This window comes from Theobroma cacao, chromosome 5 (genome assembly GCF_000208745.1).
Source record: "Theobroma cacao cultivar B97-61/B2 chromosome 5, Criollo_cocoa_genome_V2, whole genome shotgun sequence".
In the NCBI taxonomy this organism is placed as follows: Eukaryota; Viridiplantae; Streptophyta; class Magnoliopsida; order Malvales; family Malvaceae; genus Theobroma; species Theobroma cacao.
In genome coordinates, this window is record NC_030854.1 from 13,459,286 (window position 1) to 13,475,225 (window position 15,940).

At 33.0% G+C, this 15,940-nt stretch overlaps 1 protein-coding gene across 1 annotated transcript; it reads right to left on the minus strand.

The window, feature by feature from the left end:
• Positions 3,506 to 15,305, minus strand: LOC18598501 (sister chromatid cohesion 1 protein 4). The gene is made up of 15 exons (XM_018121688.1): positions 14,530 to 15,305; positions 12,830 to 13,091; positions 12,593 to 12,690; positions 12,449 to 12,495; positions 10,771 to 10,820; positions 10,438 to 10,522; positions 9,410 to 10,307; positions 8,941 to 9,297; positions 8,676 to 8,817; positions 7,483 to 7,619; positions 5,876 to 6,900; positions 5,363 to 5,396; positions 4,880 to 4,988; positions 4,615 to 4,744; positions 3,506 to 3,946 (listed from the first exon to the last, which is right to left on the minus strand). Exons 1-15 carry the CDS (start codon positions 14,651 to 14,653, stop codon positions 3,848 to 3,850), a joined length of 3,597 nt encoding a protein of 1,198 aa, XP_017977177.1. The 5' UTR covers positions 14,654 to 15,305; the 3' UTR covers positions 3,506 to 3,847.

Sequence of the window (15,940 nt, forward strand, 5' to 3'; positions counted from 1 at the left end):
AGGCAAAGAAGTCGTACCCGACGAGTAGTGATCGGGGCGCTTAGAAAGCTTTTAGTTTGTACAAACGGTGAGTAAACTTATTATTATTGTAAATTATCTAGAGTTTATTTTTAAATGCCCTTTATGTATTTTATGAAATGAAAACGAGATTAAAACGGGATTTTTGATGTTTTAGGAATAAATGTGACAAATAAAAATATATTGTATTGATTATGAAATTGAGTAATTGGAGGCTGCAAATTGACTTGAAAAATATATATTTTCCTAGGAATGGCTTATGAGAAATGAGTATATGTGGCTATATTTTGTGAGTGCATTGGGAAATTTATGTAAGTTGTTTTTACTATGCAGGCTGGATAAATAAATAAAAGCCACGTTATACTGTCGAAATTTTATTAAAATTGGTGGGTTAGTCACTGCAGTGACGGGTTTCCGTGGACTGCCTATTAGAGGGGCACGGTAAACCCAGTTATATAGTTACTCCGGTTGTAGAGGCGAGGAGGGTAACTCCTGGGGTAGTATTAGAGCTCACTTCACGTCGAACCCCCACGTGAATGTGTAACTCGGCCAACGCCAAGGAACGGCTGGTTTTAAAAATAAAAATGTGTTTCACGTGTGAATATTTTAACACCCTTGGCGGACTCGGTTAGATGCCTCGGCCAAGGTATCCCCGAGGATTAGTTTTGGCTTGAGCCTTGTTTTAATAAAAGACATAAGCCTTAACAACTGTTTTGGTAAATTACAAATATTTTATGGTTTAAGAAATAAATTGAAAACATTATGAAATGGGTTGAAATTTGTTGTTTAAACTTGCCTCCATTTTACTCGCCTTTAGATATTTATGATAATGTCTGTTTACTCATTGGGATTGCAAAATCTCACCCAACTCCTTTCCACCCATTTCAGGTTCAGTATAGACTGTAGATAGCTGATCTCATCGAGGACTACCATTGGATCTGCATTTTCCAAACCGTAGGTTCACAGTCCTCTTTACTTTTGTTTATTCGGGGGCCCTCTTGTTATTGTAAATTAAATTAAATATTTTGGCTTACTGTATTTCAGTATGTATAAATTTATTTAGCTTTTACGCTATAAAAATTATTCACGTATAACTCTATAAATATTGTTTTATAAGAAAATAGAATATTTTCCTTAATATTTCTTTTATTTTCTTATTATATTCAAATAACCGTAATTTCGTTTTAAATGAAGATTTTAGACTTTTAAACTCATTTTGAATATGAATTATGTGTTTTGTACTTGTATATTACGTTTTAGCCAGTTTCGAAATTTTTGAGAAAAAAATGACCAAAATACCCCTGTGTGGCGAAAATTTTATTTTGATTGTTTTTGATCTAAAATAGTATATATTCTCTAAAAACTCGATATTTAACAATGATTGCTCACAGGAAAGGAAAGAAACTGATATGTAAGCCTTGCGGGGTTCCGGTTGGCATTCCGGATAATGAGTGTCAATTGGGACGTCGCGGAGATTGTCATGGGCTTGAGGCAGGTTCCGGGTTGTGACAAGAATGTATACATTAATTTATCTGTTTTACAAAAATTAAGTTTGAATTCTCATTCTATAAAAAATTTTCGAAAAAATTTCATACCTAAAGTCAAATTTAGTTGAATAATTAGCATTAGATTAAAATAAAATAATATAAAAAGATTAAATGAATTCTATTTTCTTCTATTTATAATAATATAAAAAATTGAAATTAATTTAACTTAGTTTAGAGTTTTGTTTTTTCTTTTAAAAAAAATGAAGAATAGAGATGTAGAGTTAGCGATGATTTTAAAAATAATTTTTTGTTCTGATTTAATTTGAACATGATAAACCTCTTATTACAATCATAGAATCTAAGCTCAATTCTAAATTTTTTTATTTATTTCTTATGTTTTTATTTTGTTTTATTTTTCAAGTTATATATTTTAAGTTGAAATTTTTTAGATTAAAGACTGCATTTATGGTTAATAAACTTAAACATAACTGTAAATATTTGTACCATTTTATTTTATTAATAAATTTTTTGGAGATCCAAATTAATAATTTAAATTTAAATTTAGCAGAATTTAATTATGGGATTTGAATTTAAATAAAATCGTTTTATAAGAAACTTTGAGTACATTTAAATAAAAGATAAATTAGGTAAAAATTGAATAATTTCAAAAGAATGAGTATTTGCATATTGTGAAAGTTGTAACTAAATCAACTTATTTTGCAAATTTGAATTCAGCTTTAGTTAAAAACTAATTTAAATAAATTTTAAAATTTTATACTATTATAAATAGAAGAAAAAATAATTTATTTATTTCTTTTATATTATTTTATTTTAATGTGATGCAAGTTATTCATTTAAATTTGACTTTAGGTATGAAATTTTTTGAATTTTTTTTATACAATGAGAATTCAACTTAATTTTTATAAAAAAGATAAATTAATGTACATATTCCAAAATCAAATAATCAAGAAAATATTTATATATATTTTTTAACACCATAAATCTTTTTTATTAATAAGTATATCAATAATCTACTTAAAGATTTATATTTTTTAAATATTTGTTTTAATTTAATCTCTCAACGTATCAATTTTGTTTAATTTAATCTTTATACTTTATATTTTTTTTCAATTTAGTTCTTATGACGTGATACAAATTTTTTTTTTTTGAAAATTTTTTTATCCACCACATGTCAACGTCATTGCCAGGTCATCATGTCGGTGTCACGTGACATGTCACTTCATCGTCTCAATGCCACGTCATGAAAAAATATCACATCAATGTTGACGTCATCTCTTTTAACGACAAAATTAAATGTTATTAAAGAAAAAAAATTAAATTACTTCGATTTTGAATATAAAAATTAAATTAGATAATTAAAAAGTAAAAAAATTAAATAAATTTTTTGATTATTTGTAAATATATACTCAAATATTTAATATTATTTTTAATAATTATTCTTTCCAGTTATATTTCATAATATAATAACTTCATCGAGAAAGGCAAGAGTAAGAGTCCAAAAAGACGTATTGTTAACCAAAGTGGGAGCAGAAGTTGGAGTACGAGCTCATAAAATAAGATACAATTGTTGGGTTGATTTGCCACCCAGAAGCTGAAGACTGCTATTAATTTAAGTTATTGAATAAATTACCTTGATCAGTAGAAAACTTATTAGAAAAGTTTAACAATCGTGCTGGATTTCATTAGAATATCTGATGTTTGGGCTGTTATTGAAAACATCTTATATGCCTGTTCTTAGCACTTCCTAAAAAACATAACATCATCTAATTGATACTCCAAATATTTCAACATCTCTTTTTCAGAGCTTTTTCTTTTTTTGGCATGCTCAAGTGCTCACAAAACAAGACTTGCAAATTTCTTAAGCATCTAGCATATCTCACAAAACAAAACTTGCTCCTTGTATGGCAGTCCCTAATACAAGCTCAACGCACATAAAAAGGGAAATCCTTGCCCGCAATTAATCAGCTCAACCAAAAATGTGAGTAAGAATAACTTTATTTAACAGGGTAAATGAATCTCAAGGAATAGCAGTCAAAAACAAATAAATTAGCATCTTCAATTGCAAATTGAGATATTTTACAGATATATACACAATTATTATCCACCTTAAGTCATCGCTACAATCAACATCATGACATGTGCCATCCCACCCCACTGTTAATCTACCAATTACATGAGCTAAACAAGAACTAATTTTTTTTAAAACTCAAAAAGAAAAAAAAAAGGCCATTTTTAAACAAAATAATTACCGATGTGGGCTAAGCATCAGAACTAGAGCTACAAGGAACTTTTCACTGTATCTGCTTTTCCTATGCAAGGGATCAGAAATCAGATTTCATGAGCTTCGCTCGAGGCTTTATACAGATGTTGTCAAAGGGTTTCACCTGTTCTACGTGGATGTAATCTCTCGTCTTAAGAACCTGCATGTTGGTGACAATTACACCAACAAACAAAGAGGACAACTTTACATTTTTTCCCCACCAGAGCAATAAAAACAACTAGGACAGCATCAAAGATTAAATGACCAGATGAGGAAATTTTTTTACTTCACCCCCCAAAAAATATAATAACCACAATTTCAATCAATCTGAAGTAAACAAACTTAACCTAACAATGGATAGTAAGATAAGATTATCAGTCTAAAGAAAGAAAATCTTTCATTTGCATGCAAATATTAAAACAAAATCCGTATTGGAGCACAACTTCTACTTGCAATTACTTTTAAGGTTCAATTATTCATCTTTTTATCCTTAATATTATGCATCCCGTTTCACAATGATGTCAAAATATCTTTCAGTTGTATTTGTTAAAAAATAGGTCTACACAAGTGGCATTTGTATTTGTATGAGAACATTTGTGTGTATTAGTTCTTGTGCACAAGTTCTGTACTCCAATGAAATGATTTTCTTTTCAAGCCAATGTACTTCTCATTTTTTTAAAAACAAGTAATGATTTGTCATCTAGGAGAAGAGAGATAAAATGAAGCTTCGGACATAAATTTACATGCAAGGTTTCATATGCTATAGTATTTTTATAATGGAACATGAAAAAAGGTTACAAACTTTGAGACAAGTTTTAGTAGACGTACCAGTGTTTCAAAAAACATCCTTGATGCTTCTTTACGTGTTTTACGATCCAATAGACTGTCCATAGAAAGTACCTTACGACCATGTATAGCTTCATCCTCAAATAAGTTCTGGAGATACTTGGCAACAGCCCTAAAAGAAAAAAGAGTATGAGCAAACATCAAGATGTGAGCTAGCCTTATAAAGGTACAAGAAAATATTATGGCAAGTAGCACTAAAATTAATGTTAAAATTAGAGGGAAAAAGTAAACAACATCTCTTACAGACCTGGTACGAGAAGACCATCCACTATTTTCAAGAAGACGACTTTCATCACCACATGGCATGCCATCATCATCATCCTCAACTAGCTCATCATCATCTACGTTCAGGAATTCTGATGGAAAGAAAAAGAAAATAAATATTTACTAACCAATGGCACAGTCAAGATTGGAGGGAGGTAAGGCACGTACAACAGAAATTCGAAAAACAGATTTTTATATAACATTAACAAATTTTTTTTTTTGGAAGGGGGTGAGGGGTGTGTTGTGATGGAAACATTTTGGGAGGTTTTGGCTCCCTGTGGTCCTAACTACAAACCACCTTACCTAAAACTTTCACAACTAAAACGAAAAATCCACATCTTAAGTATAATTTATTCAGTCAAAAACTCTAAACTCATTTATAGCAAGAGAATGAAAAAATATAATTTCAAGAATTACCCATAAGAACTAAAAGGTAAAAGCAAGACAGAAGGCACTAAGACTAAACCTGTATCATTTGCAATTGCGACATGCTCAAATTCCTGCACCGAAACAGGGGTAAATTGTCATTCAGGGGATTCTTAATGCCTTAAATAAGATAATAAAGGCTACCGCCAAAACAATTTTCATAGCAACAAACAAACTAATCTAAAAAGAGCACATGGACCAAACATGAACATCAAGTTGAGGAATGGAATAGTTATCAGAACTTAAAATGTCTAACATGCTCTATTGAATATAACAAAGTTAAATATTCAACACCAATCAATATATAATTTAGAAAATAATTTTTTTTAGGTATGGAAATATTTTCGATGAATCACTCTGGAAATAATCAGAAAACCCAATATTGATGAATATATATGCACTATCTTAATTACTGTTCACTTTCTGCTAGGACATTAGAGCATTAATTGAATCCATACAAGGATATAAATTGCCAACAGTTACGAAAAAGTTGAAGCACTTAAATATTCTTAAATTAATGCAAAGGTGTTACATGCGTTACATAACAACTTACAGCTTGATTATCCACAAGAGAGGTCATTTCTGCATTGACTGCATTAACTTCCTGAAAGTTTGGAGTTTCTCCATCATTTAATGAAGCATTTTTTAGAACCACATCAACTTTTTCTGAATATATAGAATCCATTTTACGTTCTTCACTACCCTTACAGATTGGGTCCTTGTCATCATGATCCAAGAGTGCATCCTCAACACGAGCCTCATCCACTACACCAACCTTGCCATATCCAATTTCATCTGCATTTTGAGCACCATTCAGACCCTCAACAGTTTGCACAGTTGCAAGAGAATTCATTCCGTTTTCAATAGGTGCAAAGCCGTCTGCCTGAATGTCTATACTGACTTCAACTGATGTACCGGCTTTACTTTCTTCTAACGAAAACTCATTAGTTGCTTTTGATTCTGTTTCAGATGGAACAGCACTTTCAACAACATTTTCCAAAACTTCAGTAGGATTAGTTCCTTTGTCATTTCTCATATCCAATTCAGCATCCTCCCCAGGCTGAGTACTCATTTTTTGATCAGGTGGAAGGCATGATGCATCATTTAACATGGAACCATCTACAGTGTGGCTTATCTTCCCAGCTGTCATGTTACTAGTATCTTCAGTAGCCAGATTAGTAGGGGATGATACCTCAAACTCGTTCAGAGTTGCATTAGCAACTTCAACATTCCCTCTGCCGATTTCCATTTCCACAACCCCATCTAAAGGTTCATGTCGCAAAACTTGAGGCACATCATCAACAGCATTTTTATCCTGCTGAGCATTCAAATCGTTGTACTCAGCCTGCTGAGTATCAGTCTGCATAGAAGTGCCAGCACATTGTGCTTGCTCATCATTTCCACAAATCACAGGCACAGAGCTTCCTTCAATTCCACCTCCATCAACATTAGGTCTTACAGAAAACTCAGGATCCTTTGCTACTTCAGATGATGCATGGACTTCATTACCTTCAGAAATCCTGATTCCCCTCAGATCATATGCTTCACTGTGCAAACATGACAAGTCACTCGCCAAACCTGAAAGGTACAGCAAGAGTTAACAACTTATAAAGTCATAAACGATGTGTTAGAAAGTCCTCCATTAGCAGAGGCAGAATTATTTCAAGCAACAATAAAATCAAGACAAATATGCAAAATCATTAGAATAGATCACTGACAAAATCTTGTAGTCAATACAATTTTAAATTTTGGGTATGCATTTACATGAATGACATCCATACCGAAAAACTAAACTCCCCATTAAATAGATACTTGTGATGTCCACAGAAATGAAGTAATAGCAAAAAAAAACACATGCAGAAGTAGGGTCATCTTGTTCTCCATAGGGGTCTGGAGATGCCCTATATTAAACAAACATCTAGACGATGCTATAACTTTGTTCACTATCCACTTGAGTTGTCCACACCATATGAAAAGAGGTCAAGCTTATAAAAGCAAATCAAATTTAAGCAAGGCCTTCAAGAGTTATACATCTACAGTTGCATAATCTCACTCTTTCCCAACTCAGTACCTTACAAAACCCAAACCATAACATTGAATTTTCAGGCCATCATAATTAACTAAAAGTTGAAATCCTTCATTTCAACACTTTGACCTCACCAGTAAATATAGGTTCAGTGAAGATTTCATCTTCCAAGAATTGTCTCTGAATCAACGAAATTTCAGGCCGAGTGCAAGGTGCTTTCTTGCGTATACGACGTATGTCTTCAGTATTAACCAACTGCAGGCGTATTGTACTTGAAAGAAAAGGAAAGGCAAATTAATTAGTAATTAACTACTAGGGCAAATTAAACAGAACTAAACTTTTAAAGACAAAATTTAAAATACATAATCCAAAAAAAAAAAGGAACAGAAAAAAATTTTCCAAGATTCAATGAATCTGAATAAATACCATTTAATAATTCATAATGTGCCAAGATGACTAGAGAGAACACGAAATGATCATATCTTAAGCCACTTATTGCAGTTTTAACCACTTATGCCATACTACAGATACACAAATCAGCAGGTAATCAAGAGTTTCCATTGGCATAAGGTGCCTCTTGTAAAACATGTTGACAGCAGATAAATTACTAAAAGTGCTTCAGAGAAGGATGGCACTTCAATGCAAGTGGCAGAAGGAAAAGGTTCCAAAAGAAAACATGAAAAGCACAAAAATTTCATAAGTGCATGAATTACTTAGACACAAATTTTAATTTATAAATCAAAGACTCATTAGGAGCTAAAATAAAACAAAAACATGTTATATTGACTGTGAAAGAAGAAAAACAGTGAAAGTTTTCAAATTCGAATACATCTTGGTAAGAGAAGGCTTAAACCTGAATTATCTCACTTTACACGAAAAAGCCTCTATCCAAAGCAGCCCTTTATTTTCGATTTGTACCCAAACAAGCCCTTAACCCTAACAGAAAATTAACAGCCATCAAACCACATGACAACTAATGTGATCGCATGGCAGCTGATGTGATCGCGTGGCAGCTAACATGGCAAATCACATAATCACATAAGCTGCCTCATGGTCATGTCATATGCCTCATGACATATGACAGAAAATGTCAACTCGCATTGGGTCTAACAGCTGTTAAATTTTCATTAGGGCTAAGGGGTTGTGTGGGTACAAATCAAAGGATATGGGCTTCATTGGTTACAATAAAATAATAGGCCTTTTGGGATAAAGTGCGATAGTTCAATGGCTTTTCAGTATTTAAGCCAAAAAAAGAACAATCATTAGAATATCAACTACTTAGATAGAGAGAGGAGTAATGTACAATTAAAACATATTAAAAACATACTCGCCATGTAAGACCATAGTATCATCCATAAGCACTTTTCTCTTGGAGGCACTGGGTCTTGGTGCAGATCGTGCACGTTTCATGGATGCTATTTCAGGAGGAGGAGTGGGTTTCATTTTGAAAACTGAAGATCTTCTTCCAACTGAAGCAATGACAAATTAAATTCAATCATAAAAATATTCTTATGAACACCAGCCTTACGATGCAATCCTAAAAAATTTATAGAAGGCAGAAAATAAGTTTTAGGATTAAACTACACCGTTACCTAAAATTGAAGACAACAAGTCATCATCATCAGGAACTGATTCTGCAGTTCTCCTGGATCGAGGCCTCCCGAATGATTCAACTGAGTTTAAACTCTCTACAGTTAATGTACTTTCTGTTATACTTCGCTTTTTTCCTGAAATGAGTTTCATTCCAGCACCAGTTTCATCATCCCCTGCAAAGACCTCTTTGTCTGGGGTAGACTCACCCAGCAAATCACTAGGTTTATCAATATGTCCTTCTAGTGCAGAGAGTAACATTTCAGGTGCAGGCAAGTCAGACATAGCACAATTGTTTAAATTTTCCAGCTGATCATCACATAAAGCAGGTTCTGACATCTGAGTTTGGCAGGCTTCACCTGCAAAGATGGTAGTACGTATGAAACAATCTAACATGAAGTTGTCATATATATAATATTAAAAAGATCACGATTTATGTATGACTACATGAATAAGACTTGTAAAACAAACCTTCCACCTCAATGGAAGCTCCAAAAGCACGAACTTCTTCCTCCCTTCTGGACAAATCCACTGAGTTTTGATCTACAGCAGCCAAATTATCACTTCCAAGAACTTGAACAGATGAGACCTCTTCATGAATAACAGGTTTTTTCATATTTTCAGAATCATTTGGTTCCTGACAAGCTTGAGCTTCACCATCAATAACTGTTGGTCTACTGGGTGATTCCAACGGACAGGAAGGATTTGAAGTTTTGGCAGGTGAGAATGACTCGTCCAAATTATCAGTGGTTTCCACATCATTGCGGAATTCAGATTTATGTGATGCTTGATCATTCTCCATATAGGCATCTGAGGTGGGCACACAGGTGCTACTTGAACATGTTCTTCGAGCAGGGTCCTCCAAATCAAAGGTGACGTTGGAGCAGCTAGGAGATTCTGCACATTCCCCGTCAGCTCTATCCATTGAGTGCATAGCACCATTATGCATATCTTCGACCCTATCCAAACCATCAGGTCCTCCTCTAGTCCCATCAGCAGATTTGTACTCCACAGACACAACATCATGGACAGAATTTCCTTGTGGTTTACTTTGTTCTTTCTCCAGGTCACGTATATGGCTGCCATTCTCAGGAGGCACAATAACTATAGCATCATGATTTTTATCATTTTGTAAAGAAAGATCCACTACATTGTTATGCCCATGGAGATGATTTGCTTTACCAGAAGACACATTTTCTACACATTCAAAATTGGCTAATTCTGTAAGATTATGATGTTCTGGTTCCACATGGTCATCACCAGCCAATGACTCATGAACAACAGACAAGTTAGGCACTTCCACTACTCCAGGAGTAGCTGAATCCTGATCGTACTCGACAAATTCAGAATTTGCAGCTAGACCTTCAACCTAACGGCAAGCAAAACCATATTTATCATGGCAAGTCAGATAATAAAATGGCTAGAACATGAATTGTTTCTACAAGATAGACAGAAATCAAATTAAAAGGAAAAGAGAATTGTTTGAATAAAAAAGAAACCTGATCCCCACTGCAATCCATTGGCATAACCTCTGAATTACTTGGGTCTTGTTTTTGTTGTTCATCTGACCCTTGTAGGTCAGCCCTGAAATGACAGAAACAAGGGAGACAGAAAATTCAGAATTATCTAAATGGTTGCATATATCAAACAGTAAAATCAATGGTGGTTTGGTGATTGGCAGTATTTTGCAATCTATTCATTAGGGGAGTCAAGTAAGCACACCATCTAAAATGAATACAAGAGAAATAAAAGTAAAAGTGTCCATGAGAATTTAATATACGACATGATCATAGAAAGATTTGGGTATAAAGAGGAATATGTATGAAGCTTACACTGAAACTCCACCATGTCCTGATGCTGCAACCCTATCTAGGAATAGCTCCTGTTCAAGATTAATCCAAGACCAAAGAAGTTTCAGTAGATGATTAGCATAAGATGAAAAGAGCACTTCAGCCAATTCGCAATGAAGATAAGTGTAATATCATGACCCCGAAGATTCAACTTTGAAGGGCCAGAATGAAACTATCCATGCAGGGATTCAAAGGTTTTGCTAACCAGAGGATGCATGGAAGCATATTTTTCAACTTCAAAAACCAAATTACCAAACCACCTATGAAATAGTTCAGTAAATACACCCACTTTATGCTCATCATTAAAAATGCTACAAGCAGTAGTGCTTAGGATAAGGACATATATTTCTGCTATGTTCTGATGATATTATCACATCCTACTTTCCCAAACACAGTTACTTTACACAAAATAAGTTGTTAGCATAGACCATTCTTTCATCCAATTATAAGACCATCAAAGTCTCCCTTCTAAAAAGCATAAGTAAATTAGCTAGCCCATTTCCCCAAAACTCTAAAAGTCATGAAAAACCAAACCCATAATGAAAGTCTGGTAGCTAACACTATGCAAGTTTATAATAATCCATTCATTCCAATAGAGATTGCAACAAGACTAGATCTACAAAGAACAAAAAGAGTTCTAAAAGAAACACATTGGACATGATTTTCAAGCGAGACAAATAAAGACCCAACAACTCCTCTTCCTTCTGTTTGGCTATGGAAAGAAGAGGAGGGAGGACCCAAGATGTTAAACACACATAATTTACATTGTAGATGCAATAAGGCACAATTGTTTTTCAAACCATCAGACACATAAATGGAAAAATGAGTCTCAACTAAAGAAATAGTAGCATAGATGACAATATTAAGTCTTTTTCTATATTTCCTGAGGATAGAGTGTTGTTGGATACACTTCTTTCTGTTCTCTTTCGTTTTAACCCCACTTGTAGAGTTTAAAAATTCCACTGGCAGTGTATAAAGTAATAATCCTTAATTTTAAAGAAGACTATTTGGTAATTTCCAGCTTCTCTGTAAATTGCAGATTCTAGGTCTGAGGGTCTAATTTTAGGATCGTGTTATCTTATTAGGTTTTCCTATAGTATAGGGGTTATTCTATATCAATTTTTAATACGTTCCTATCTTGTATCTCATGTTCTTCAAAGAATAGAATTCATTCAACCCCATAAATACAAAATAACTTCTTCTATTTAATGAAGGGAAGTTTATGACAATTTCAATGAATATTATGCCTCTGTTTGGTATTGTATAAAGCAACCAAGACCCTAGCTGTAGGAAATATAGCGGTAAAGCCTAGATCTTCATCTTCTAATTCCTTAATCATCAACCAAACCCTAACCATTCCACATCAAATTTCAACCCTAACCCTAAGCTACCATTCACTGGTATCATTCACAGACATAAACAAACACCAAACTCAGTCTGGTATTTTTTTTTTTTTTGCAGACATCAAACTTAAATCCTTCCATTCTAGATCAACCATCAAAACTAGTTATATTTTCTCATACGTGTAAGCCCTAAAATCACATATTTTGCTTGCTCTATAACATCCTTTCTTAATTTACCAGATCCTACATTAGTCAGCCTCTCACTGATTCAAGACTATTAATCACCAAATGTCAGGGAAGCAAGAATGACAGATTACCTCATCAAGCAGACCAATCTGAGAAGTGTCACCATCACCAAACCGCTCTGAAAGTATTTAAAATGCAGAATTTAGATTCAATAGTAGTTTGCCAACCAAATATAGATAAACCTAGCATCATCACACTCAAAACCATGTACTAACCATCCAATCCAAATTGTGATGTGGAGTAAACCACGCCATCCATGGTATCCTGAAGCGTAATCTGCTCTCTTGAACTAACATGATGATCAACATAGTTACTGCCAATAAAGCTACATGTTAATAAACATATAGTACTTCCATAGTTACACTATAAAAAGATAGGATGTATATCTCAAACTACAAAGCAACACATACATCAAGAAAGGTAAATATAAAAAGTGAATATCAGGAACTAACCCCTGAAAAATCTCATTATCAGGCAGCTCAAAGTCATCAAGATCAAAAGTCTCTGGCAAAGTGATGGAATGATAGGGTGCAGTAGATTCTTCTGGTGGTAAATCTACTGCAGTGGAGCGAAAAGCCTGCTTTATCTTGAGCAAGGCTTCACTGCAATCATCAAAAAGGTAATTCACCTTTCTAGAATATATCCTCACCACACCAAGAAGAAGATGACTGGACAACCGTAGTGCAATTGGTACTTCAGGAAACAGAATAGAGTCTGCTCGAAGCCATATAAACAAAAATTAAAATTATAGAAAAAAACAGAAATGCAAAAAGTTAGAGAAGCCAAGGCAACTTATCCTTAGTAACAAGGTTGCCCATGAATAGGAAACAAACTTGATATTGGAACTTGGAACTATAACAACCTTATCATCATCATTGTATAGCTTTATCTAATTCTATTAGCGTAGAGATTCACAGCAAGCAACAAGACCAACAAAAAGGGCTGAGCAAACTCAAAGGAAAATTCCTCCACTAATAACCAAGTAAAACCACATATTTTGAGAATATGCTACAGACACCATGGATATTTGCCATATTCCAGAGAGCAATTACTTCTACATGACCATAAAATTCCAACGCAATCAATAGAATTGCCGGCAAAGACCTCCAAATATGCCAAAACGGATCAACGGGAGGAACAACCATACAAGGACTTGAAGAAGATTAGCTCATGCATCACTAGGATGAATAGGAAGATGATATGAGAATTTAAAAATTACCTCATAACAAATATTAAATGGAAGGTAGGAATGAAATTTTCTGTTTCAAGAACAAGTAGGCAACAGAGACACACATCAGGAGCAAACTATACCAATATGTACACTGCCTCATAAATTTCTGAAGAATACAAGCTTTACCAAACTAATAGATTTAATAGTTTGATGATCACACCATCAAGCAGGCCGACTTTCTTTCAAGCTAATTAAGTATCTATGATATCCATATCCGAAATACCACTTTTACTAATATAGGTTAAATGGTTGAAAATGTTTTGATTTCATTTAGGTATCAGAAATACTCAATAAACTTGAAACTATGTATACATGATCAACAATAATTCCAATGTTTGGTTTAATGAATACAAAATTGTTAATCATGGAAAAGTGAAGAGCCTAAAAATTGGACAAATAAATAAGGCTTTACTAGTTACTTTTTGCTACTTACTTCCTCATTTTAAAAAGTTGTTGAAATGCAAAAACAAATGGTCATACGCCAATTCATAATTGATTAAAAAGAAACAAATGGCTAAAATGCAACACCAATACTAAAATAAAGATTATTATCTTACATAAAGTAAAATAATACATTTTTCTCCAAAAATATTGTAGTATTAACTTCAATAATTCGAAAATATTATATATTTTTGCATCCAAACCTATGTTTTTTTCTTTTTGCTTTCTGCAACACAAAAAGATAACACAAGCAACAACCAAACAACACCCAAATAAATAATCATACTGCATAAAAAGCAGGAAGAAAGGGAAGGGGTATATCCAAACAATCTAGACTAACCTAACCTTAAGAAGACTTAGATATTGCCCCATTAAGTGGCAAAGAATAAATTAATGCAAGTTGACAGAGATAGGATAAATTTGAAATTTTTACTCTAGGATTTCAAACTAAAGAGTAGGAAGAAATTGAAATGCACTGACCAACAGAGACGCCAATATCAGTATCCGCCACCTGATTCTTTCGAAGCTTCCTCTCTAGATGAGCTGCTATCCATATTGTCCCCAATGGACCTTTCTTCGCCAATATAAACTGTGAATAAAACATTTCTCTGCCAATACAATCCCTATTTTTTCATACCACAACTTCCTCACTTCTCAGAGCAAGGAAACCCTATGATTTAAGCTACTTCAGAAAGTTTCCTAAAATAAACAACTTTAAATTTTCAGTACAAATTCAACTAACTCACAGAGCTCACAAAAGAAACCCTAGATTTCAAAAGACGTCCACTTCTCCAAATTGGCCCCCGCAAAACCCTTAATTTTCCACTGCCAGCTACGGAAATGAACAAATTAAGTTTAAATATACCTACAATTTAATAGAAACAACGAAACCCTAATTACTCCCCATCCACCAGACAACCTACGAAACCCTCCCAAAACTCCGTAACCCAGAAAAAGGGCTCCATTTACGCTTAATTTACAGAAATCGCCGCTCGGAGAACTTCAAAACATCGAACCTCAAGAATCCAATAAATAAAACCCAACTTGCGCTTCGAGGTGGAAACCCTAGCCTTGAAAGAAACGCTTGCGTTTGGAGAGCAACGGAAGTTCAATAACTGAGTTGCGAAGAAAGCGAATTGGAGACTTTGGAATAGTGAGTCGGATCGGCCAGACAGAAAATCTGGAGAGGGAGACTTCTGTATAAGAGAAGAGTAAGGGAAGCGCTCTTTTGGTTTCTGTAAGAAAAAAGAGATCTGTTTTTCGAATTCAAGTTTCGTTTTATGTTTTCCTCCATGTTGCCTAAGACCATGGGTACACGAAACGTGGCGCTTTTTCACTGGTTCTTAGAATTCTAAAGTTTTTTGGGTCCCACTTGTGATTGGCTCATCAGCTTTAAATTCTAATCAATCAATTAGGTTTGGTTAACTAGACATAATAAAATAGAATAGTTATTAAATAAAAATATAATAAAGTGAAAATAAAATAAAATAATTATTATTTTATTTTATATAAAATAAGATAAGAATAATTATTATAATTTATTATAATATTTGATTGATAATAATAACTTTAAAATAAAAAATAAAAGACATAAACATATTTTATTATTTATATGATTATTTATTTTTATTAAATTTTTTAAATATTAACAACATAAAATTTAATTAAAATATTAATAATTAATAATTTCCATATTAATATTTTATTTATAATTTAATTATTAATATTTTATTTAATTTAAATATTATTATGATTAATTTTTTTATTTTCTTTTTTAAAATATTAATAATTGATCATTTATTTAAAATATTAATAATTGATCATTTATTTAAAATATTAATAATTGATAATTTAAATATTAATATTTTATTTATAATTTAATCATTAATAT

Bases quoted from the DNA above. Each gene is read 5' to 3' on its own strand.
- LOC18598501 (XM_018121688.1), bottom strand. From the start codon at position 14,653: ATGTTTTATTCACAGTTTATATTGGCGAAGAAAGGTCCATTGGGGACA. The intron at 4,989-5,362 runs GTTTAGTCTTAG...TCTTTCCATCAG, and splicing joins CGCAATTGCAAATGATACAG to AATTCCTGAACGTAGATGAT. The intron at 3,947-4,614 runs GTACGTCTACTA...ACCAACATGCAG, and splicing joins GGATGTTTTTTGAAACACTG to GTTCTTAAGACGAGAGATTA.